The sequence below is a fragment of the Antennarius striatus genome, chromosome 16 (assembly GCF_040054535.1).
Source record: "Antennarius striatus isolate MH-2024 chromosome 16, ASM4005453v1, whole genome shotgun sequence".
NCBI classification, from domain to species: Eukaryota; Metazoa; Chordata; class Actinopteri; order Lophiiformes; family Antennariidae; genus Antennarius; species Antennarius striatus.
This window is the reverse complement of record NC_090791.1, coordinates 304,796-328,123: the sequence shown is the minus strand read 5'-3', so window position 1 is coordinate 328,123 and position 23,328 is coordinate 304,796. Positions and strand designations below refer to the sequence as shown.

Genomic DNA, 23,328 nt, shown 5'->3' with positions numbered 1-23,328 from the left:
CAGTGACTCACACGCGTGTGGAGGAGAGAATCCATTTAGAACTAAACACGGTTCAGAACCAGACCAGAAACAAGAGATAAAATTCCGTTTTCTTCTTTAAAATTCTCCTCCGTTTAATTCAGGTGAGTCTTGGGACACGCCCACCTGTTGGTGGACCAATCACCACGCAGACCTGTCGTCAATCAGATCCAATCAGCTCTAAGTTGTTGTTTGCAGGTGAGCCCCGCCTACAGGAAGAAAAAACGTCTGTTACAGTTGTCACCATGGTAACCATGGCTACGACTAATGACTAATATGGGCTGCAGCAGTAATGACACAGGATGAGCTCCTGGAGATGGAGCAGAAGCCCCGCCCATCGTCCTCACCTGATGTTCAGGAGGAACAGGGTTCAAAGGTCATGACCCTGACCCTCGTCTGCCTTCCTATCCTGTCAGCAGATGCACCCCGTTAGCAGAACCCCCCGTTAGCAGAACCCCCCGTTAGCAGAACCCCCTGTTAACAGAATCCCCCCCGTTAACAGAAACCCCCCCGTTAACAGAACCCCCCCATTAACAATCCCCCCCCGTTAACAGAAACCCCCTGTTAACAGAATCCCCCCCGTTAACAGAAAACCCCCCCGTTAACAGAATCCCCCCCATTAGCAGAACCCCCCCATTAACAGAAACCCCCCCCCGTTAGCAGACAGCCCCGTTAACAGAATCCCCCCCGTTAGCAGAACCCCCCCATTAGCAGAACCCCCCCCCCCCCGTTAGCAGAACCCCCCCTTTAACAGAATCCCCCCGTTAACAGAATCCCCCCCATTAGCAGAACCCCCCCATTAACAGAAACCCCCCCCCCGTTAGCAGACAGCCCCGTTAACAGAATCCCCCCCGTTAGCAGAACCCCCCCATTAGCAGAACCCCCCCCCCCCGTTAACAGAACCCCCCCATTAACAGAAACCCCCCCCCCGTTAGCAGACAGCCCCGTTAACAGAATCGCCCCCATTGACAGAAAACCCCCCGTTAACAGAATCCCCCCCGTTAACAGAACCCCCCCGTTAACAGAATCCCCCCCATAAACAGAACCCCCCCCCCCGTTAGCAGACAGCCCCGTTAGCAGAACCCCCCCCATTAGCAGAACCCCCCCCGTTAACAGAATCCCCCCCCCCGTTAGCAGACAGCCCCGTTAGCAGAACCCCCCCCGTTAGCAGACACCCCCGTTAACAGAAACCATCACGATTCAAACGTGAGACCAACTCCCAGAATCCTCTGGGACTCCGTTGTCATGACGTCACTTCAATGGATTTTCTTCCAGGTGAATCAGAACCGTCTCTTCAGGCGGTTTAAATAAAGTTTCTACAGATCGAACACCGACCAGCCCCAGCCCCAGGACCAGGACCAGCCCCAGCCCCAGGACCAGGACCAGGACCAGGACCAGGACCAGGACCAGGACCAGGACCAGATCCACCTCAGGAACGACCCAGTTAGCAGCTCTGACCCCCCATCATCACGGTCTCCAGAACCCCCTGTTAACAGAAACCTCCCCGTTAGCAGAACCCCCCCATTATCAGAACCCCCCGTTAACAAAAAACCCCCATCATCACGTTCTCCAGAACCCCCCCCCGTGTCAGAACCTCTGTTGGTTTGATCTCCTCTTTTGTCCATGAGCAGAAGTCTAATATCCACCTGGTGACCCGCCCCCTGTCCCGCCTCATGCCCCGCCCCCTGCCCCGCCCCCTGCCCCGCCCCAGCCATTACTTCCCTGCGTATCAAAGTGAATCCTTGTTTTTCTGATGGACAAGTTGACGCCCCGTCAGCCGCCGGGTGACCGAACGGACACCCGACAGGCGGCGCAGACAGTGCAGAGCGGGGCATTTAGCGGGGCGTTTAGCGGGGTGTGTGCAGCAGCTAGAGGGGCATGTGCAGCAGCTAGCGGGGCGTTAAGCGGGGCATGTGCAGCAGTTAGCGGGGCGAGTGCAGCAGCTAGCGGGGCGTTTAGCAGGGCATGTGCAGCAGCTAGCGGGGCGTTAAGCGGGGCATGTGCAGCAGCTAGCGGGGCGTGTGCAGCAGCTAGTGGGGCGTTTAGCAGGGCATGTGCAGCAGTTAGCGGGGCGAGTGCAGCAGCTAGCGGGGCGTTTAGCAGGGCATGTGCAGCAGTTAGCGGGGCGAGTGCAGCAGCTAGCGGGGCGTTTAGCAGGGCATGTGCAGCAGCTAGCGGGGCGTTAAGCGGGGCATGTGCAGCAGCTAGCGGGGCGTGTGCAGCAGCTAGCGGGGCGTTTAGCGGGGTGTGTACAGCAGCTAGCGGGGCGTTTAGCGGGGTGTGTGCAGCAGCTAGAGGGGCATGTGCAGCAGCTAGCGGGGCGTTAAGCGGGGCATGTGCAGCAGTTAGCGGGGCGAGTGCAGCAGCTAGCGGGGCGTTTAGCAGGGCATGTGCAGCAGCTAGCGGGGCGTTAAGCGGGGCATGTGCAGCAGCTAGCGGGGCGTGTGCAGCAGCTAGTGGGGCGTTTAGCAGGGCATGTGCAGCAGTTAGCGGGGCGAGTGCAGCAGCTAGCGGGGCGTTTAGCAGGGCATGTGCAGCAGTTAGCGGGGCGAGTGCAGCAGCTAGCGGGGCGTTTAGCAGGGCATGTGCAGCAGCTAGCGGGGCGTTAAGCGGGGCATGTGCAGCAGCTAGCGGGGCGTGTGCAGCAGCTAGTGGGGCGTTTAGCAGGGCATGTGCAGCAGTTAGCGGGGCGGGTGCAGCAGCTAGCGGGGCGTTTAGCAGGGCATGTGCAGCAGCTAGCGGGGCATGTGCAGCAGCTAGCGGGGCGTTTAGCAGGGCATGTGCAGCAGCTAGCGGGGCGTGTGCAGCAGCTAGCGGGGCGTGTAGCGGGGCATTTAGCGGGGTGTGTGCAGCAGCTAGTAGGGCATTTAGCGGGGTGTGTGCAGCAGCTAGTGGGGCGTTTAGCGGGGTGTGTACAGCAGCTAGCGGGGCGTTTAGCGGGGTGTGTACAGCAACTAGCGGGGCGTTTAGCGGGGTGTGTACAGCAGCTAGCGGGGCGTTTAGCGGGGTGTGTACAGCAGCTAGCGGGGCGTTTAGCGGGGTGTGTACAGCAGCTAGCGGGGCGTTTAGCGGGGTGTGTGCAGCAGCTAGTGGGGCGTTTAGCGGGGTGTGTACAGCAGCTAGCGGGGCGTTTAGCGGGGTGTGTACAGCAGCTAGCGGGGCGTTTAGCGGGGTGTGTGCAGCAGCTAGTGGGGCGTTTAGCGGGGTGTGTACAGCAGCTAGCGGGGGCGATGAGCCCCACACGGCTGGATGGGTCCAGATCACCAGCGAGCGGCGGTGGGGGACAGGAGCTCCTGGGTCTGCAGCCCCTCCAACACAGACGGCTGTTTGTCCCACAGCCCCCCCACGCCCCACCCCCACCCCGCCCGGGGCAGACTCTCAGCTCCACTTCACACCCCATAAATCAGGACGCCTGTCCTCCGTGGATCCCTGGCCCCCGCCCCGGGGCCACAGTGGGGCTATTGTTCCAGCGGCGGGACGCCGACCATCGCAGGCGACGTCCGCCGTCGCCGGACGCCCGGGGGGCGGGGCCTAGAGCGCCGCCCTGGTGTCATGTCTGTCCTGACGGGTGGGGCCCGACCCGGTCCAAGAATAAGAGTCCTAATTGGCCGGTGTTTACTTCTGCCCCAGAGGGCTGGGGGGGGCTCTCAGCAGGTTGTTTGTGGCGGCGGCGCTTGCTGGGAGGTAGCCCCCTCCCTCATGGAAAAAGAGCGGCGCTGGGCTCTCATGAAGGAGCTCTTTGACGGCGGGGGCCGAACAGGCCGGCTGTGTGACATCATCGGCCCCTCCAGAGACGAGTGATGCCCCGTCCGTCCGTCTGTCTGCACACGGCTGGGGGGCCGATGAAGCAAGTGTTCCTACGGGAGGGGGCAGCTCCACACAGCAGGCCTCTGTCACCTGCTGCCACCGGCGGGGGCCGGGCAGCGGCGCCACGCCAAGCCTGGCCGCCAGCAGCAGGCTCCGCCCCCAGACAGCGCAGCAGGAGGGTTCACTCCAGCGCCGCGCCAACAGGTCAGCGGACGGGGGCAACAGACGGGGGCTGCAGACGGGGGCAACATATGGGGGCAACAGACGGGGGCAACAGATTGTGGCAACAGACGGGGGCTACAGATGGGGGCAACAGATGGGGGCAACATATGGGGGCAACATATGGGGGCTACAGACGAGGGCAACAGACGGGAGCTACAGATGGACTCTACAGATGGGGGCAACAGATGGGGGCAACAGACGGGGGCTACAGACGGGGGCAACAGACGGGGGCTACAGACGGGGGCTACAGACGGGGGCGAGGGAGTTCGATTTGAGGCGGGTCCAGATAGAGGCTGGGCGGAGCCACGTGTTCTCCACCCTTCCATCTGGGCATCAGGTGTGACATCACAGGGTGATGACATCACGGGGTGATGACATCACAGGGTGATGACATCACAGGGTGATGACATCACAGGGTGATGAAGAGGAAGCTGAGGCCTTCAGCTCTGCTGGTCCTGGTGGTGAAGTGGGCGTCGGCCTGAAGGGGGCGTCGGCCTGAAGCGGCATGATGCCTTCAGGTTCCACCAGACGACCCCATCCCCGTTTGTTTCAGGGGCCTGACAACTGGAGCAATGAGATCTGGAGAGGGGGGCGGTGGGGTGGGGGGGCAGTGGGGTGGGGGCAGGGGGGGCAGACAGTAAAGTGGATCCAGATGTGTGTTATTATTAATATCTCTGGCTGATGAATGGGAAGGTAAAATTACCGGCGCCAGCCGGGGAGGCCCCCCCCCGTCGCCCTGCCACCCAGGCGCTTCCCAGCTCACCTCCATGGATCAGGACGCCGGGGGGGGTCAGGGTCCACGTGGCTTCGGCGCGTCAGTGACTCATCCTCCACCGGCGCCGCCGCTCTGACCCCCCCAGGAAGAGGTCTGAAGCTGCCCGGTCTGTCCTGCTCTGGTTCTATCCCCCCCCCCCAGATGACGATGCTGTGAAGGAAAATGTTCATCAGAAATCAATCAGTGTAACCAAGCCGGGTGGGGGGTTCCAGTGGTAGTGGGGGGGCAGGTACGATGTGCTAGGATTGGGCCTCAACTCATTCCAGAGGTCTGAAGAATGGGGGGGGCTGGAGTCGGTCTGATTGCTCCCTGGGGGGACATTTCCACCCAAGTGTCCCACAGAGGACAGTTTGTGTGTAACATAATACCCCCCAGGACCCCCCCCACTCCCTCAGGACCCCCCCACTCTGAATCTGTCCGTGGCGTTAGCTCCATTCTGCTCAGGTGGACGGGGGCGTTGGATTTATCCACACACCCCCGGATCATCTGACGCTCCCTTCCAACCAGGTGGCATCACTTCAAAGTGATGTCATCACTGATACAGGGCTGTGATTGGACGGCGTGGAAGCAGTTTTCTACATTCTTCAGGTTAGCGTTAGCATTAGCAGTACATAACTGTACGAATGCACCGGGTCTGGGTTCGGGTTCTGACCCCACCCCCCCAACACCAACCTGCCAACGGGGCGGAGTCCTGGACGTGAACTCAGGGACGAGGATCCAGCGTCCAGAAGGGGGCGCCGAAGAGGAGCTGATGATGTTTGTCTCTCCGTGACCCCCCGGTGGAGGTCCAGCTGTCAGGGGGGGCGCCGGTTCTGGATCCGCCGCTGATTAAAGACCGACGGATGAACCATCACCCCCGGTTACCAGCATCAACCACACAGATAACATCAGCTGTTGGGGGGGGCGCAGGAGGGAAAACTGTCCCGGTCCGGACTGAGGACCACCTGACCCTGATCCAGTCAGGTCGCTGCTGCCCCGACGGGGGCATTTACACAAGAACAGCACGCGAGGTCGAAGAAACAGGAAGTGGGTCACGCGGTTTCCTCTAGACTGGGAAAGCAGGAAACAACGGAAACGTGGGAGGGGTCACGACAAACATCGTGGGAGGAGTCACGACAAACATCGTGGGAGGGGTCACGACAAACATCGTGGGAGGAGTCACGACAAACATCGTGGGAGGAGTCACGACAAACATTGTGGGAGGAGTCACGACAAACATCGTGGGAGGGGTCACGACAAACATCGTGAGAGGTGTGAACTCGTGAGGACTCGTGCCATGGCCCCAGACCCCTCCAGACGGGTCCGATGTGGTGGTTGGGGAGAATCCAGTCTGCAGCTTCCTGTCAGGGCAGACCTGAGGCTGGTCTGGACCTCCTCCCATCCCGGTCCAGGAGGACCGGCGCCCCCTGTGGACCGGAGGTCTCCTGCTTTAGTTTCTGGTCGCTCAGGAAAAGCTCTGCTTTGTTGAAGATGCCATTTTTCCAGTTGAGTCGGACAAGCTGAGATCCCGTTGCCATGGCAGCAGCCAGGAAAACATCCCAGCGCCGCCGTGTGGATTTAGGGCGGCGCCGTAACGAGCGGCGGCGTTAACGACCCTGCAAGATGTTCCCCCGCCGTGCTGGGATGGCTGTGCTAATAGCCGCTAACGGGTCGCCGTCATCACCGTGGAGACCCCCCCCTCCAGGAGGAGGGCGGGGCTGGGGCGGGGCTGGTGATATTCATGGGGAACAGAATGCGTTCTATTATTTACTACAACAGTGCAAAATCCTATTGATAAAGGGATGAAAACAGTGACCCCCCCAGCTCCCCCCTGAACCCTCCCTGGCTCCCCCAACCCCCTTGGATCCTCTGTTTCCCCCGACCCCCCCAACCCTCCCTGTTTGTGAAGGCTGCTGGTCGGGGGCGGTGGCCTTTGATTCTGGGACCAGTAACTCAGACTGCAGCCGACAGGAGACGTCTGGAGGGGGTATTTGTGTGTTCTGGGTCTACTGCCCTCCCATCCATCTCAGACCCCCCCATCCATCTCAGACCCCCCCATCCATCTCAGACCAGTTCTACTGGGAACACTGGAGACGTATGGAAGCGCTCCAGTTAAGATGACTTTAAGGCTCCAGCAGAACAAACACCTTCAGTTAACGGACCACGACTCAGCATGTCATGTGACCACAAGGACAACGATGATGGTGACGACGATGGTGATGATGGTGATGATGATGATGATGATGGTGATGATGATGATGATAGTGATGATGATGGTGATGATGGTGTTGATGGTGATGATGATGATGATGATGATGATGATGATGATGATGGTGATGATGATGGTGCTAGATATAGAAGGTGTGATGTTCAATGTTGTTAGTGGGTATGCTCCACAGGTAGGATGTGAGCTGGAGGAGAAGGAGAAATTCTGGTCGGACCTTGATGAAGTGATACAGAGCATGCCTAGAAGTGAGAGAGTTGTCATTGGAGCAGACTTCAATGGACATGTTGGTGCAGGAAACAGAGGTGATGAGGAGGTGATGGGCAGGTTTGGTATCCAGGAGAGGAACGCAGAAGGACAGATGGTAGTTGACTTTGCAAAAAGGATGGAAATGGCTGTAGTGAATACTTTCGTCAAGAAGAGGCAGGAACATAGGGTGACCTATAAGAGTGGAGGTAGGAGCACACAGGTAGACTACATCTGGTGTAGACGGTGTAACCTGAAGGAGATCAGTGACTGTAAAGTAGTGGTAGGTGAGAGTGTAGCCAAACAGCATAGGATGGTGGTGTGTAGGATGACTCTGGTGGTGAGGAAGATGAAGAGGACAAAGGCAGAGCAGAAGACGAAATGGTGGAAGCTGAAAAAGGAAGAGTGTTGCAGGACTTTTAGGAAGGAGTTACGACAGGCTCTGGGTGGTCAGGAGGTGCTTCCAGATGACTGGACAACTACAGCTAATGTGATCAGGGAGACAGGTAGGAGAGTACTTGGTGTGTCATCTGGAAGGAAAGTAGATAAGGAGACTTGGTGGTGGAATGAGGAGGTACAGGAGTGTATACAGAGAAAGAGGTTAGCTAAGAAGAAGTGGGACACTGAGAGGACTGAGGAGAGTAGACAGGAGTACAGGGAGATGCAGCGTAAGGTGAAGGTAGAGGTAGCAAAGGCCAAACAAGAAGCTTATGATGACTTGTATGCTAGGTTGGACAGTAAGGAGGGAGAGACTGATCTATACCGGTTGGCAAGACAGAGAGACAGAGATGGGAAGGACGTGCAGCAGGTTAGGGTGATTAAGGATAGGGATGGAAGTCTATTGACAGGTGCCAGTAGTGTGATGGGAAGATGGAAAGAGTACAGAGGTACCTCTACTTAATTAATTGGTTCTGGAAGAAATTACGCAAGTCGAAAATTTCGTAAGTAGAGACACGTTTTCCATACAAATGCCCTAACCCGATCCAAGCCCTCCAAAATTCCAACATAAATGTTTTATAAAGCATAAAAATGCATCAAAACATGTAACAAATACATGTTACAATTAGATTATTACACTTAAATGAGAGTTGTGTGTAACGTAAAAAACAAAGAAAAAAGAATAATAATGACGGTCATTTACCTTTTAACTGCTGTCCTCATTGTTTTTTGCCCTCTTTGGTTCATGCCCTCTTGCCCCACCATGAACAACAGAGTGAATTCCAGTCCTCCTCCTGAACTTCTCCAACCACCCACGCGACGCCTTAAACTCCTTAAACTTCCTTTAGTTTTAATAACGTGGTGATTGTAGATGCATTACGGCCATATTCTTTGGAGAGATCAACCAAACGCATCCCTTTTTCAGGCTTTTCTATCATCTCTTGATTTGTTTGTTCGGACAAAAAAACTCTTTTCTTCGTCTTTTCTTTTCCTCTTTTCTCCGTCACTTTCTTGGGGTCCATAGTGAATACTCTAAAAGTTAATATATTTACGTAAAACTATCAGAACACCTCATGGGTCGAGAGCCGAATGACGAGGACGCTGTATAGACACCTATCTAGCTCCACACAGAGGTGGAGTGACATCCCTCTTAGCCAATGGGATGCCAGGAAGATACATAATAGGTAATAGCCAATGGCAGAGCAGCTATGAGAATGTTGCCTTCAGGAACCTGTGGGAGATTCAAGTATCAGCCGATACTGTGTTTTTACATTACATAAGTCGAAATTTCTTTCGTAAGTAGAGAAATTTCGTAAGTAGAAAATTTTGTACGTAGAGACATTCGTAAGTAGAGGAACCACTGTACTTTGAAGAGTTGATGAACGTGGAAAATGAGAGAGAACAAAGACTAGAAGAGGTGACTGTTGTGGACCAGGAAGTAGCAAAGATTAGTCAGGATGAAGTGAGGAGGGCATTGAAGAGGATGAAGAGTGGAAAGGCAGTCGGTCCTGATGATATACCTGTAGAGGTATGGAAGTGTCTAGGAGAGGTGGGAGTAGAGTTTCTGACTGGGTTGTTCAACAGGATCTTAGATAGTGAGAAGATGCCTGAGGAATGGAGGAGAAGTGTGCTGGTGCCCATTTTTAAGAACAAGGGAGATGTGCAGAGTTGTGGCAACTACAGAGGAATAAAGCTGATGAGCCATACAATGAAGTCCGGTTCTGAGCACGAAGGCCGTGACGGCCGGGCTGAGTGGACCACCAGGGGTCCAGCAGCCCCCTCCCCTGTGAGCAGACGGGGGTCCGTCTGGAGATACTAGCTGATGCGGCGTGACGCTGGCGGTTCGGACGCTGCAACGTCAGCTATTAGCGCGTCCTGACATCACAGGAAATCGCTGTCATTCTGTGATGGAGGTGAAAACAAAACCGGAGCCATGAAATCAAAGCCTCAGGAGCCCCCGCAGCAGAGGAGCGAGGCCCCTGAAAAACAACACGCAGCTAATTAGCGACTGAAGCCAGCAGAGGCTATTCAGGGTCAGCGACTCCCGGGGGGCCACCAGTATCTCTAATAGTTATCTATTAAAAACACCCCAAACGGGCGGGAGCTTCTACGTCCAAACACAGCCATTATTCTGTTACCTCTGGCAGACAGAGAGGCACCTGGGAAATCTGAGCTGGGGAGTGGGGGGGGGCAGTCCAGCAGAAAACTAGATCACCTTCTTAAGCTAATTAGCCTGCCTGCATATGACCAATCAGAAAAGCCTCATTCTGGAGCACAACGGCCGGCCAAGGAACATATTTGTCTTCCACTTGTGGACGACGGCAGTGGAAAGACTCCAGGCCTGGATTTATTCCCCCAGACATTCCAGGAGCGGCTGGACGGATGCCGGTCGGATGCCGGTCGGATGTCTGTCAGTGCTTTCCCCAAACAAAAAGAAGGGAACGTTGTTGGAGCTCCATCTCTGAGTTCACGTCTCTCGTCACCACCAACCCAAACCGTTCCTGCCCACCGGCTGACTGCTAGTTAGCGTTAGCTTCAGCCACAAAAAGCCTCAAAACAGTCGCTTTTTCTAACTTCCTAAATCAATCAAGTTTCAAGTTTTATTTGTACAGCGCTTAATCATGTCAACAGACATTTGTGTTGGGGTAAATCTAAACTTCCTGACATCTCGATGCGGATCTAAAGGATTAATGTTTGGAAAGTCTGAGCAGTGTGACGACACACATAAAACTACAGACTTATATAAAACTATACACTTATTGAAAACTATACCTTTATATAAAACTATACATTAATATAGAGTACACATTGCTATAACACATACATTTATATGTAAAACTGTTATACATATTCATGCATTTATTCAGTAATCCTTCGTTCCTCGTGGTTAATGCGTTCCAGGAACCACACACGATTAATGAATTCCGTGATAGAGCGACAAACTATTTATCTTATTATTTAGGGTAACTTTAACGTTTCTGAACCCCCCCTTTGCTGACATTAAACCACCTTCTATCTGTATTACCTTTAAAACACTCTGATAGACTGTTTGAAGCACTTTTGTGTCTCATGGAAGTCAGAGACTCACTCAACGTAACGCACTTCAGGATGCCGTCAGCCAATAGGATGTGTGTATGGTGTCACATGACTGTTTACTAAAAATCTATGAGAAGTACAGTTCACGCATCATACGTGAACTGTATATACATTTATGTTTATAAATTTCTATACATTTATACATTTCTATTTTTACTTTGATATATAAACATGCATTTATGAATATCAATACATTCATTCAAATTTAAAGGTCCCATATTCTGTATTTCTAACTTGATGTCATTCAGCTGCCAGATGTCCAACTAGACTGTATTCAGATATTCTGACCTAAAGTGATCTGTGGTCCTAAATATCAGCTTTTCAAAATCTCTCATCTCAGCTCCTCACAAAACGCTTCGTTTCAGGCCTCCGGCTGCAGTATGTTAATGAGCTCCGCTGGTCCACGCCTCCTTCACCTGGGCCACGCCCCTCTGAGGTAGAGCGTTAGGCTAACGGGACACTGACCGGCGTTACGTTTGTTAGCATTATGGCGTTTGGAGGACCCATCGTGTCGGCGTACATTCATGACCCTGAGTCGGACCCAGAAGCTCCTACAGAAACACCGACGGTGCGGCTGCAGCAGGACGTTTCTGATTGGTTAGTCCGTGTGAACGGTACTTAGTTGGTTCTGTTGTTTTGTTGTGTAACCTACGTCATCACAGGACGTTAGCATCGTCTGGTAGCTACTTTAGCTTCTACTCCCGCCTCTCATCACAGTAATAATGTCACATGTCTTATTATGTATTTAGTATGTGTACAGATGTGTTTACTGTTAAAATGTTCCTGTATTTCTATAAGTGACAGTAAAGTCTGATGGTGGTTCTGATAGTTATTACCATGTGGCTAATGCTAGCTTCTGCTCACGGCTAAGTGACTTTATTTTTCTATCACATTGATTTAACCCGTTACTAAGCTGCTAAATGTTTGAGGCAGTCCTCTGTGACGAGACACACGGAGCTGACACCTGCTACCATCACACCAGGTTAATGCTGAAGTGATGTAACCATACTGCAGTCATGCCTTTATCTGCTCTATTTTGAAGTGTCTTCACCTGTTGTACAGGTGTCTTCACCTGTTGTACAGGTGTCTTCACCTGTTGTACAGGTGTCTTCACCTGTTGTACAGGTGTCTTCACCTGTTGTACAGGTGTCTTCACCTGTTGTACAGGTGTCTTCACCTGTTGTACAGGTGTCTTCACCTGTTGTACAGGTGTCTTCACCTGTTGTACAGGTGTCTTCACCTGTTGTACAGGTGTTCCTGTGGACACTGAATGTGTGCCAACAGAAGCAGAAAACATCTGTTTGGAGACACAAGTAACAAGCTCACAGCTAAACCACAGTTATGTCTCTACGGTATTCGGCTACTTTTACCATTATAAATTTAAATGACCTTTACCATGGTGTTCACTGTAGGTTAGGAGCCGTCTGCAGGTTGATGAGGTTCCGTGCATGACTCAACATCCTGGGTTCCAGCCTGTGTGCCTAAACGTAATACTCAATACTTGTAATACTCAGGATTGAAAACATTGTGAAATAAATAGTTTTGTGTCCTCCTTCTGTAGACGGTGCAGACATCTGGCCTATTGCACCTTTGTTGGCTGGTGCTGGGGCTACTTAGGGTGCAGAATCCGGGTCGTCATCCCAGCCTGTGGGGTCCTTCACATACGCCAGGAGTTTCCTGAAGACGAAGGCCACTACGCTGGATTTAGACCCGAGTCTTGGTTGACCCTGGTCATGTAGCTGGCAATGACCTCCTCCTTGTCCGGACGCTCACACTGGGCAGACAGATTCTTGGGGAGAGGAATGGACAACATCTCATTTGTGTATGGCACGGGGTCCACCAAGACTTTGTCACATATGAGGTCCAACATGTCAGCTACAAAACCTGTTCAATAAAACACAAAGATAGATCTTTACTGTTATTGATATTGTTTGATTCATTTCTCTGTTTAGAAAAATTGTGTTCAAAATACATCCTGGTATTTGCTACTAATTTATTTATTTGTGTGGTTACTTTTTACTGTGTTTTGTTGTGAACAATTACCAACAGAATTTTACAACATGTTTGTTTGAAATATTAAAATATTACAACACTAACAGAATGTTGTCTCTGTCTTGTGAGGTTCGACTCTGCATTGTCCCTTCAAAGCCTTTGGAAAGTGGATCTTATAGAGGGGTACACCAAACGTAACGACATAAGGAGATAAAACAATATATGACATACATGAATCTGTCTCAGAAATTTATACTAAAGTCTTCACTTCACCTACTGTCTTCCTGGAACATTCTAATACACAACACTATTATTTTTTACTGAACTACTATCAACACATGTGCATTCACTAACACCTGTAGACAACTATATTTGGAAAATTAGTGTATTTAACCAATATTATTAAAACATTATATGGAATATGACTTGTACATACCTTTACTTCAATAGTGGGAATGAAGAGTCCTGCAGGACAGCTGTGTACCAACAGGATGAGTGTCCACTGGGTCAGTTTGGCCCCCCACGTCCCTTCAAGCTGTGGGCTGAATGGATGCACAAGGGAGGGAGGAGACACTAATATCAGGACACCAATGTTCTGATTCTGGGTAAGGAGGACAGACCTATGAGCGTTGTTGCTATGACGACCAGCAAACAATCGACTCTAATACGTTCGCACACAATACGAAACAGCACAACTCCCTACTTAGCCTAGCATTAGCTGACTTTATTTATGCTGACAGGTAATAGGAAAGAAAATATGAGACCAACTTACTGTGTTTTAGCTTTATACTGTAGGTCCAGCACGCACACACGTGTGGGAGTGTGCGCGCGCACACACAACACGCAAACTTGAAACAAAGGAGACCTCCCTACATAGCCTAGCATAGCATGACTTCATTCATGCTAACCGACAAAAAGAAAAAAGATCACATGTGAGCCCAACTCTGGTGAGATGTACCTACAGTAGGTACTGTAGGTTCAGCACACACACGTTGTACCTACAGTAGGTACTGTAGGTTCAGCACACACACATTGTACCTACAGTAGGTACTGTAGGTTTAGCACACACACATTGTACCTACAGTAGGTACTGTAGGTTTAGCACACACACATTGTACCTACAGTAGGTACTGTAGGTTTAGCACACACACATTGTACCTACAGTAGGTACTGTAGGTTTAGCACACACACATTGTACCTACAGTAGGTACTGTAGGTTCAGCACACACACGTTGTACCTACAGTAGGTACTGTAGGTTTAGCACACACACGTTGTACCTACAGTAGGTACTGTGGGTTTAGCACACACACGTTGTACCTACAGTAGGTACTGTAGGTTTAGCACACACACGTTGTACCTACAGTAGGTACTGTGGGTTTAGCACACACACGTTGTACCTACAGTAGGTACTGTAGGTTTAGCACACACACGTTGTACCTACAGTAGGTACTGTGGGTTTAGCACACACACGTTGTACCTACAGTAGGTACTGTAGGTTTAGCACACACACATTGGAGCAACACACACAAACACCAAACAAAGCAGCACCACCTAATTAGCCACATAGCACTGATCACCCATGCTAACAGAAACTGCTAAAGATAAATGTGGTGAGACTAACCTTAACCAGGGTGCAGGTCCTTGGTTCTTGGTCCAGGGTGCAGGTCCTTGGTCCTTGGTCCAGGGTGCAGGTCCTTGGTCCTTGGTCCAGGGTGCAGGTCCTTGGTCCTTGGTCCAGGGTGCAGGTCCTTGGTCCTTGGTCCAGGGTGCAGGTCCTTGGTCCTTGGTCCAGGGTGCAGGTCCTTGGTCCTTGGTCCAGGGTGCAGGTCCTTGGTCCTTGGTCCAGGGTGCAGGTCCTTGGTCCTTGGTCCAGGGTGCAGGTCCTTGGTCCTTGGTCCAGGGTGCAGGTCCTTGGTCCCTATGGTGGGGAGTGATCCTTGAATGAGGACCAGTCTCAGACAAAGCCCCGTCTGGACTGACCCTCGTTGCTAACACAGGCTGGAGTGAAGTGGTTCACACACAAACTAACGAGCAGGAGATGTAGCTGCACAGAGACATTAAACATGAAATGTAACCACGGTCTGTTCTGTTCTTCATTGATGGGATTAAAAATAAACGCTGGTGTTGATTTGTACAATCAACACCTGAACAACTATCATGTCTCCCTGTGATGGACGCCATGTCAACAGACTGCTGCCTCACGTCCGACTTGGGGATGGCCACGCCCTTGGGCATGTCAACCAATCCGTATCGTCCACGCCCCTGAGCATGTCCACCAATCCGTATCGTCCAATACTCTGTCCAATAGCAGAGTGCAAAGTCTGAGGTCAAGGATGCCTATTCTAGCGCTTTGTGGTCGAATCCAGTCGTTCAGAGCCGTGACTTCCTAAAAGTCCAAATATCTATGGATGCAGGAAGTGTTTGTTTACCAGGTTCTAGGAGTTGGTCGGGTTAGGGAGGACCACTATGTATATGTAGAGACCTGGAAAAGTGTGATTTTCAGAATAGGGCCACTTTAAACATTTGAGATTCCTTGAATGTTTTTAATAAATACATTTAAAACCAGCTTTAATGTGTTTATTGACCATGAAGTTCGTCACAAACTGAATTAATTCATCTGAACGTCATAAAAAAATTTTTTGGACTTAGTCCTGAAATTGCTGCCGCGAGAAAACGTGACGTCACCACGTTGTGTCAGGTGGTGCGATGCGCGGCTTCCACCAACAGAGGGCGCACAAACCTCAGATGTTCGAGAGGGTCGTGTTTGGATTCATTTCAAATGTGGGGAAAAAATCCAGATTTTATGAAGCAAATCAGGTTCGGGTTCAGGTTCGGGTTCAGGTTCAGGTTCGGGTTATGATGACATCATTTCTCTGCCCTCCAGTCATCTTTAGTTAACAAACCAGAGGGATTTGAACCGTCATCCTGGGGGTCAGTACAGCTGCATCAGCAAAAATTCACCAGCACTGTTTGAACTAGACAGTAGTCCCCCCCCCCTTCAGAAGGGAAGCCCCCTTTACCCCTGGTAAGCTAACCCTGGTAGCATTAGCCTGTTGGGTTAGCTCGTCTACGGGGGTGGAACCAAACATGTCATCTGGTTCTTACCTGAACCTCCAGCAGCTCCTCCTCCTGTGGCAGCTGTTACAGGACCCCCCACGGGTGTCCCTATATGTGCCTGATCAGAAGACACAGGACCCCCCCACGGGTGTCCCTGTGAAACAGTTGTTTCATCCAGGACGGACCAGAGGATGAAACAGATACCACCTGTGGCGTCTGTAAGCCACGCCCACCTGTGGCGTCTGTAAGCCACGCCCAATGAAGAGCATTCAACAATTGGACACGAGAGACCCCCCCGACAGGAAATTAATTTTGACGGTTTATTGGTTTCAAACAGCGATATGGCACACAAGACAACAACAACAACAACAGCTTGGGGCCGACAGGTGGACAGGAACACCTGTAGCCTCCAGGATACGACTGATCTCCACCAGGTAAAAGTTCAGCCAGTGCTTCATCGTTTGCCAATCAATCACCTTGACCATGTCTGGATCGATCCATTGATCACTGTATCGACCAGCAGGCTGATCAATAGTGACCTCATAGTATTTATTGTTGCAGCGACCAGAAACGGACCGGCGCTGGTTCCAGAACACGTATGGAATTTAGAGGTCCGCTCACGCCCCCGCAGACACCTGGCCCCACCCACTGGGCGGAGCTCTTGCTCCTCTGAGGGCCGCCATCATTTCCTCAGCTGGTAGTCGCCGTAGGCGTCGCAGGCCTTCTGCATGTCGGTCAGGAACGCAGGGACCCCCGTCTGGAGGAGAGGAACACCCCGTCACTGACAAGCCCCGCCCACAACCCCCCAGGAGAGGACAGCACACCGTTTAAGGTTCTACCTGTAGATTTAGGGTTCTACCTGTAGGTTGAGGGTTTTACCTGTAGGTTGAGGGTTCTACCTGTAGGTTGAGGGTTCTACCTGTAGGTTGAGGGTTCTACCTGCAGGTTTAGGGTTCTACCTGTAGATTTAGGGTTCTACCTGTAGGTTGAGGGTTTTACCTGTAGGTTTAGGGTTCTACCTGTAGATTTAGGGTTCTACCTGTAGGTTGAGGGTTCTACCTGTAGGTTTAGGGTTCTACCTGTAGGTTTAGGGTTCTACCTGTAGGTTGAGGGTTCTACCTGCAGGTTTAGGGTTCTACCTGTAGATTTAGGGTTCTACCTGTAGGTTGAGGGTTTTACCTGTAGGTTTAGGGTTCTACCTGTAGATTTAGGGTTCTACCTGTAGGTTGAGGGTTCTACCTGTAGGTTTAGGGTTCTACCTGTAGATTTAGGGTTCTACCTGTAGGTTGAGGGTTTTACCTGTAGGTTGAGGGTTCTACCTGTAGGTTGAGGGTTCTACCTGTAGGTTGAGGGTTCTACCTGCAGGTTTAGGGTTCTACCTGTAGGTTGAGGGTTCTACCTATAAGTTTAGGGTTCTACCTGCAGGTTTAGGGTTCTACCTGCAGTTTTAGGGTTCTACCTGTAGGTTGAGGGTTCTACCTGTAGGTTGAGGGTTCTACCTGTAGGTTTAGGGTTCTACCTGTAGGTTGAGGGTTCTACCTGTAGGTTTAGGGTTCTACATGCAGGTTTAAGGTTCTACCTGCAGGTTTAGGGTTCTACCTGCAGTTTTAGGGTTCTACCTGTAGGTTTAGGGTTCATTTATAGGTTTAGGGTTCTACCTGCAGGTTTAGGGTTCTACCTGTAGGTTTAGGGTTCTGCTTGTAGGCTTAGGGTTCTACCTGTCGGTTTAGGGTTCTACCCGTAGGTTTGGGGTTCTACCTACAGGTTTGGGGTTCTGCCTGTGGGTTTAGGGTTCTGCCTGTAGGTTTAGGGTTCTACCTGTAGGTTGAGGGTTCTACCTGTAGGTTGAGGGTTCTACCTGTAGGTTGAGGGTTCTACCTGTAGGTTGAGGGTTCTACCTGCAGGTTTAGGGTTCTACCTGTAGGTTGAGGGTTCTACCTATAGGTTTAGGGTTCTACCTGCAGGTTTAGGGTTCTACCTGCAGTTTTAGGGTTCTACCTGTAGGTTGAGGGTTCTACCTGTAGGTTGAGGGTTCTACCTGTAGGTTTAGGGTTCTACCTGTAGGTTGAGGGTTCTACCTGTAGGTTTAGGGTTCTACATGCAGGTTTAAGGTTCTACCTGCAGGTTTAGGGTTCTACCTGCAGTTTTAGGGTTCTACCTGTAGGTTTAGGGTTCTACCTGTTGGTTTAGGGTTCATTTATAGGTTTAGGGCTCTACCTGTAGGTTTAGGGTTCTACCTGTAGGTTTAGGGTTCATTTATAGGTTTAGGGCTCTACCTGTAGGTTTAGGGTTCTACCTGTAGGTTTAGGGTTCATTTATAGGTTTAGAGTTCTACCTGTAGGTTTAGGGTTCTACCTGTAGGCTGAGGGTTCTACCTGTAGGTTTAGGGTTCTACCCGTAGATTTAGGGTTCTACCTGCAGGTTTGGGTTTTACCTTCAGGTTTAGGGTTCTACCTGCAGTTTTAGGGTTCTACCTGTAGGTTTAGGGTTCATTTATAGGTTTAGGGCTCTACCTGTAGGTTTAGGGTTCTACCTGTAGGTTTAGGGTTCATTTATAGGTTTAGAGTTCTACCTGTAGGTTTAGGGTTCTACCTGTAGGCTGAGGGTTCTACCTGTAGGTTTAGGGTTCTACCCGTAGATTTAGGGTTCTACCTGCAGGTTTAGGGTTCTACCTTCAGGTTTAGGGTTCTACCTGCAGTTTTAGGGTTCTACCTGTAGGTTTAGGGTTCATTTATAGGTTTAGGGCTCTACCTGTAGGTTTAGGGTTCTACCTGTAGGTTTAGGGTTCATTTATAGGTTTAGAGTTCTACCTGTAGGTTTAGGGTTCTACCTGTAGGCTGAGGGTTCTACCTGTCGGTTTAGGGTTCTACCCGTAGGTTTGGGGTTCTACCTACAGGTTTGGGGTTCTGCCTGTTGGTTTAGGGTTCTGCCTGTAGGTTTAGGGTTCTACCTGCAGGTTTAGGGTTGTACCTGTAGGTTTAGGGTTGTACCTGTTGGTTTAGGGTTGTACCTGTAGGTTTAGGGTTCTACCTGTTGGTTTAGGGTTCTACCTGCAGGTTTAGGGTTGTACCTGTAGGTTTGGGGTTCTGCCTGTGGGTTTAGGGTTCTGCCTGTAGGTTTAGGGTTCTACCTGCAGGTTTAGGGTTCTACCTGCAGGTTTAGGGTTCTACCCGTAGGTTTGGGGTTCTACCTGCAGGTTTGGGATTCTGCCTGTGGGTTTAGGGTTCTGCCTGTAGGTTTAGGGTTCTACCCGCAGGTTTAGGGTTCTATCTGTAGGTTTAGGGTTGTACCTGTAGGTTTAGGGTTCTACCTGCAGGTTTAGGGTTGTACCTGTAGGTTTAGGGTTCTACCTGTTGGTTTAGGGTTCTACCTGCAGGTTTAGGGCTCTACCTGTAAGTTTAGGGTTAGGGGACAGGGACTCACCTGAGCCGCCCAGTTGACCAGCCAGGAAGGAATCAGGCCACCAGGATTATCAAAGTAATTCATGGAGACTGAAACGAATCAGAGGCGTCATATGATCAAGACGTCACATGGTCAGGATTCTAGTCCCGCCCTCCAGCCCCCCCATACCTTTGGTTCCACAGGCTCCATTGCTCTCCATGGCAACGCTCTGCCGGTAGTCTGTGACCCGGACCACTCCCTTCTTCTCGTCCCACGGGGTCTCTGGAGAACTTCTGGCCAGGATGACCCAGATCTTCCTGCCGTCCACCTCCAGGTCTCTGCGCTCTCGTACGTAGACGTACTGAGGGGGGGTCCGTTAGGGAACCGTTCCCGTCACAGCCTCGTTCCACTGCCCACACACACCTGAGGTTCTCAGGGGAAGGATACGTCTCTGTTGGACAGAGGGAATGGGTACTTCACCTCCCAGTAGATGGCGCTCCGACCACTGAAGTCCTTCTCATAGAGCTCTGGAGAACCAAAGAGCAGAACCATTCAGTCAGCTGGGGGGGGGGGTCTGGATCATCAGGTGTGAAAGGTTCTGCACCGCTACAGTCACTAGGTTCTATCTCCTGACAGCGTCCAGAACAGGACCGGACGCTGGCGTCAGCATCGGGTCCAGACTGATACTGAAACCGGTTCATCCGGATCCTGAAGGAAACCATCAGTCGAATACAGATCTTCTAGACCACATGTGTCAAACTCAAGGCCCGGGGGCCAAATGTGGCCCTCCACATCATTTAATGTGGCCAGCGAGAGCATTAAAGGTCGGAGTGTCTAAAATAAATAGGACAAAAGTGTGCTTTGACCAAAAACTACATTTCCCACAATGCAGTAGTTCATCCCATTTTAACTCTGACTAAACGTTGTGAACAAAGTTAACGTCCTAACTTGTGTCTGATGTTATTTTTCTTTGATTGATAGTTTGATCCTTGATTGATGGAGTTCTGTGGGTTTAATAACCTGACAAATGAAAAGGATTTATGTTAGAACAGAGAAACAAACAAACATGTTTTTTCTGTCTAACTGTAATGTTTGGAACTAGAATCAGTCAGAAATTCAGTTATTTAACATTAAGGAGTAGTTACATTTAGTTACATTACACTGAGTTACATTTAGTTACATTTATTAGTTACATTAAGGAGTAGTTACATTTAGTTACATTACACTGAGTTACATTTAGTTACATTTATTAGTTACATTAAGGAGTAGTTACATTTAGTTACATTACACTGAGTTACATTTAGTTACATTTATTAGTTACACTAAGGAGTAGTTACATTTAGTTACATTACACTGAGTTACATTTAGTTACATTTATTAGTTACATTAAGGAGTAGTTACATTTAGTTACATTTATTAGTTACATTAAGGAGTAGTTACATTTAGTTACATTACACTGAGTTACATTTAGTTACATTTATTAGTTACATTAAGGAGTAGTTACATTTAGTTACATTTATTAGTTACATTAAGGAGTAGTTACATTTAGTTACATTACACTGAGTTACATTTAGTTACATTTATTAGTTACATTAAGGAGTAGTTACATTTAGTTACATTACACTGAGTTACATTTAGTTACTTTTATTAGTTACATCTGGCCCTTTGAGGACAGTCGTGATGCTGACGTGCTCCCACCCCCACCCCACCCCCATTGAAATTGAGTTTGACACATGTGTTCTAGATCAGCGGTCTCCAACCTTTTTATTTCCACGGACCGGTCTTCATTTATTCGATAATCGTTAATGACTCCAGGACAGCTGTAGTCTAATAACACATCAGCAGTGGTTTCATGTAGAATGCAGACATCAACAGACAGTAAACAACCTTTTTTGTCATAAATTGATAATCAACATTTCTGTAAACTAAATAATCTTAAGAAATAATTGCATTAAAAACTTGATTCAAGTGACGGCACTGATGAGGTTTATTTTGAAATATAGTGACTTACAATCAGTGCATTCAACGTGGGAGAAATACTGATCATTTCCAATCAAAGGGTGGACAAGTCAATCAAATAATAATAATTAAAATAATGAGAACTAGTGGTTGAAGACCGCTGGTCTAGGGGTAACGGGAGACAATGACCCCTGAAGTGTGTTCCGGACGTTCGGTCTACTCCGCCATTTGGTACCGGGTCGCGACCCGGTGGTTTGGGACCACTGACGTAGACGGGTGTAACAGAGAATTGGGAAATTTTTCAAAATAAAACATCTTTCAGACAGAAATAAATAAAATGGAAGTAATGTAAATTATTTTCTCTTTCCGTGCGGCCCGGTACCAAATGGCCCACGGACCGGTACCGGTCCGCAGCCCGCAGGTTGGGGACCACTGTTCTAGAACCATCAGACCAGAGACCAGCAGGTCACATGATGAGGGTCAGCCAATCAGGAGCCTCCTGCTGACGCCGCAGACATGACTGAACTACAGCTGGACTCCTACGTAGGCCTGATGACATCACTGCTTTAGGGCGGGGCTGCAGTACAGGTGTTACCTGGAGGTGACTGGCGGTGCGTGAGGGGAGGAAACATGTACAGGGTTACTCCACCGCGTGACGCCGGGTATGAGGTGTGAGCAGCACAGAGGGGGCGTGTGGGCGGCGCCCCGGGAAGGGCGGCGCCCCGGGGTGGGCGTCACCTTGATGACTTTACCTTTTGCGTATTTATCCCACCCTTTCCGGTATTCCAGGTCCATGTAGACGTCAGCGCAGCGCGCCGGCGCGCAGGAGGTCAACACGCCCAGGACTTTGTACTCGTAGAGTCCGGTTTCCTGAAAAGATCACATGACAGCAAGCCACGCCCACAGTAATCTCAAACCACACGGTTGTGATTAGAACCCACACCCTCCCCAGCGCCGCGTTCCCACACTCTAATCCAATTACACGGACGAACGGCATTGTGGGTCGGTTGTTGCGAAATGGGCGTCGACTTAATGAGGAAGTGATGTCATACTCAGAAACCAGTCTGCAAACTGGAAAACACACGTGGAGAAACTTTTAGCAGAATAAAACATAAACCATCAGGTCAGAAGACCAAACGTTAGAGGGAACCGGTAGTTCATGGGGTCAGGGTCAGCATCTGTCAGCAAATATGACTGTCATCAATCAGGGATCAATGGATTCACGTCTGTTGATAAGTCACGTGATCAGCAGCGAACACAGATATAAATATTGATAAAGCTCTTTGCTGCATCATTTCTCATTTCCTGTGTTTGATCAGAACTCCTGATCAGTGATCGATAGAGAATCGGATCATTAACCTTCCGGACAAACAGGGTACGTTCTGATTTCGGGGGTGTTCTCAGTGGCGTTCGGTTCCGCGCACAGACCCCCCCCCCCCCCCCCCCAGGGACGGAGACGGTCGGACCGGCTTTTTCTTTCATCGTTTCATCTCGTGACGTGAGGCGTTCACGGACCGCCCGGAACCGACGGGACACCGGCGGCGAACCGCCTCCCGGGCGGGGGGGGGGGGGGGGGCTCGTGCAGCCGCCGTGCTTCCGGCCGGGGGGGACCGGGGCGGGGGTGTCGGTACCTCGTCGTAGCGCCGGTAGATCGTGACTCCCATCGCCTCCGTGAACAGCTGCCACCCCCCCTCCAGCTGCGGCTCGTCCAGCTCCCTCCACGCGGACTCGAACTCCTCATCCCGGAACGGAGCCGACATGATGCCCCCACCACCGGAGCCTCACCTGACAGAGGCCGGCGCGCTTCCGGTCTCACCTTTCACAATAAAACACCTCCTGAGGGAACGGGACGCTGCGCCCCCTGGCGGTACCGGCGGTGTGAACGTTACCGGATAAGAGCCGGAAATCACCGGGAGGAGAAAACAGTCAGTCATGAGTTCCGTGTTTGAGTTTCTCTGATTTATTGATCAAGAGAACCGGAAGTAGAAACAGTTCTGCTGGTAGAAGGAAAACAGTTCCTGACCTCCCATTCACTCTACTTATTTATTTATCGTCTCATATAATATTTATTACATTCATCATGGAGGCTTTGGTTTTAGTTTCGGGGGGGGCGGAGGCGACCGGAACACGTCC

At 50.7% G+C, this 23,328-nt stretch overlaps 1 protein-coding gene and 1 long non-coding RNA gene across 3 annotated transcripts; both read right to left on the bottom strand.

Moving 5' to 3' along the window:
* Nucleotides 1-12,542: 12,542 nt before the first annotated feature.
* On the bottom strand, nucleotides 12,543-15,018 carry LOC137610347 (uncharacterized). Its single transcript, XR_011038466.1, has 3 exons — nucleotides 14,420-15,018; nucleotides 13,234-13,339; nucleotides 12,543-12,689 (listed from the first exon to the last, which is right to left on the bottom strand). It is a non-coding gene; the product is annotated as an uncharacterized lncRNA (long non-coding RNA).
* A 1,155-nt stretch (nucleotides 15,019-16,173) lies between these two features.
* pctp (phosphatidylcholine transfer protein) lies at nucleotides 16,174-23,072 on the bottom strand. 2 transcript variants are annotated; one of them, XM_068336545.1, is made up of 7 exons: nucleotides 22,827-23,072; nucleotides 21,948-22,065; nucleotides 19,684-19,763; nucleotides 19,426-19,597; nucleotides 19,279-19,346; nucleotides 16,506-16,612; nucleotides 16,174-16,453 (listed from the first exon to the last, which is right to left on the bottom strand). In XM_068336545.1, exons 1-6 carry the CDS (start codon nucleotides 22,953-22,955, stop codon nucleotides 16,538-16,540), a joined length of 642 nt encoding a protein of 213 aa, XP_068192646.1. In that variant the 5' UTR covers nucleotides 22,956-23,072; the 3' UTR covers nucleotides 16,174-16,453; nucleotides 16,506-16,537. The 2 variants fall into 2 exon arrangements, with proteins under 2 accessions (XP_068192646.1, XP_068192645.1); XM_068336544.1 differs by having other exon boundaries at nucleotides 16,174-16,612.
* Between the last annotated feature and the right edge of the window lie 256 nt (nucleotides 23,073-23,328).

Bases quoted from the DNA above. Each gene is read 5' to 3' on its own strand.
- pctp (XM_068336544.1), bottom strand. From the start codon at position 22,955: ATGTCGGCTCCGTTCCGGGATGAGGAGTTCGAGTCCGCGTGGAGGGAG. The intron at 22,066-22,826 runs GTACCGACACCC...TGATCTTTTCAG, and splicing joins TCTACCGGCGCTACGACGAG to GAAACCGGACTCTACGAGTA. The intron at 19,764-21,947 runs GTAAAGTCATCA...TTGGTTCTCCAG, and splicing joins GTGGGATAAATACGCAAAAG to AGCTCTATGAGAAGGACTTC.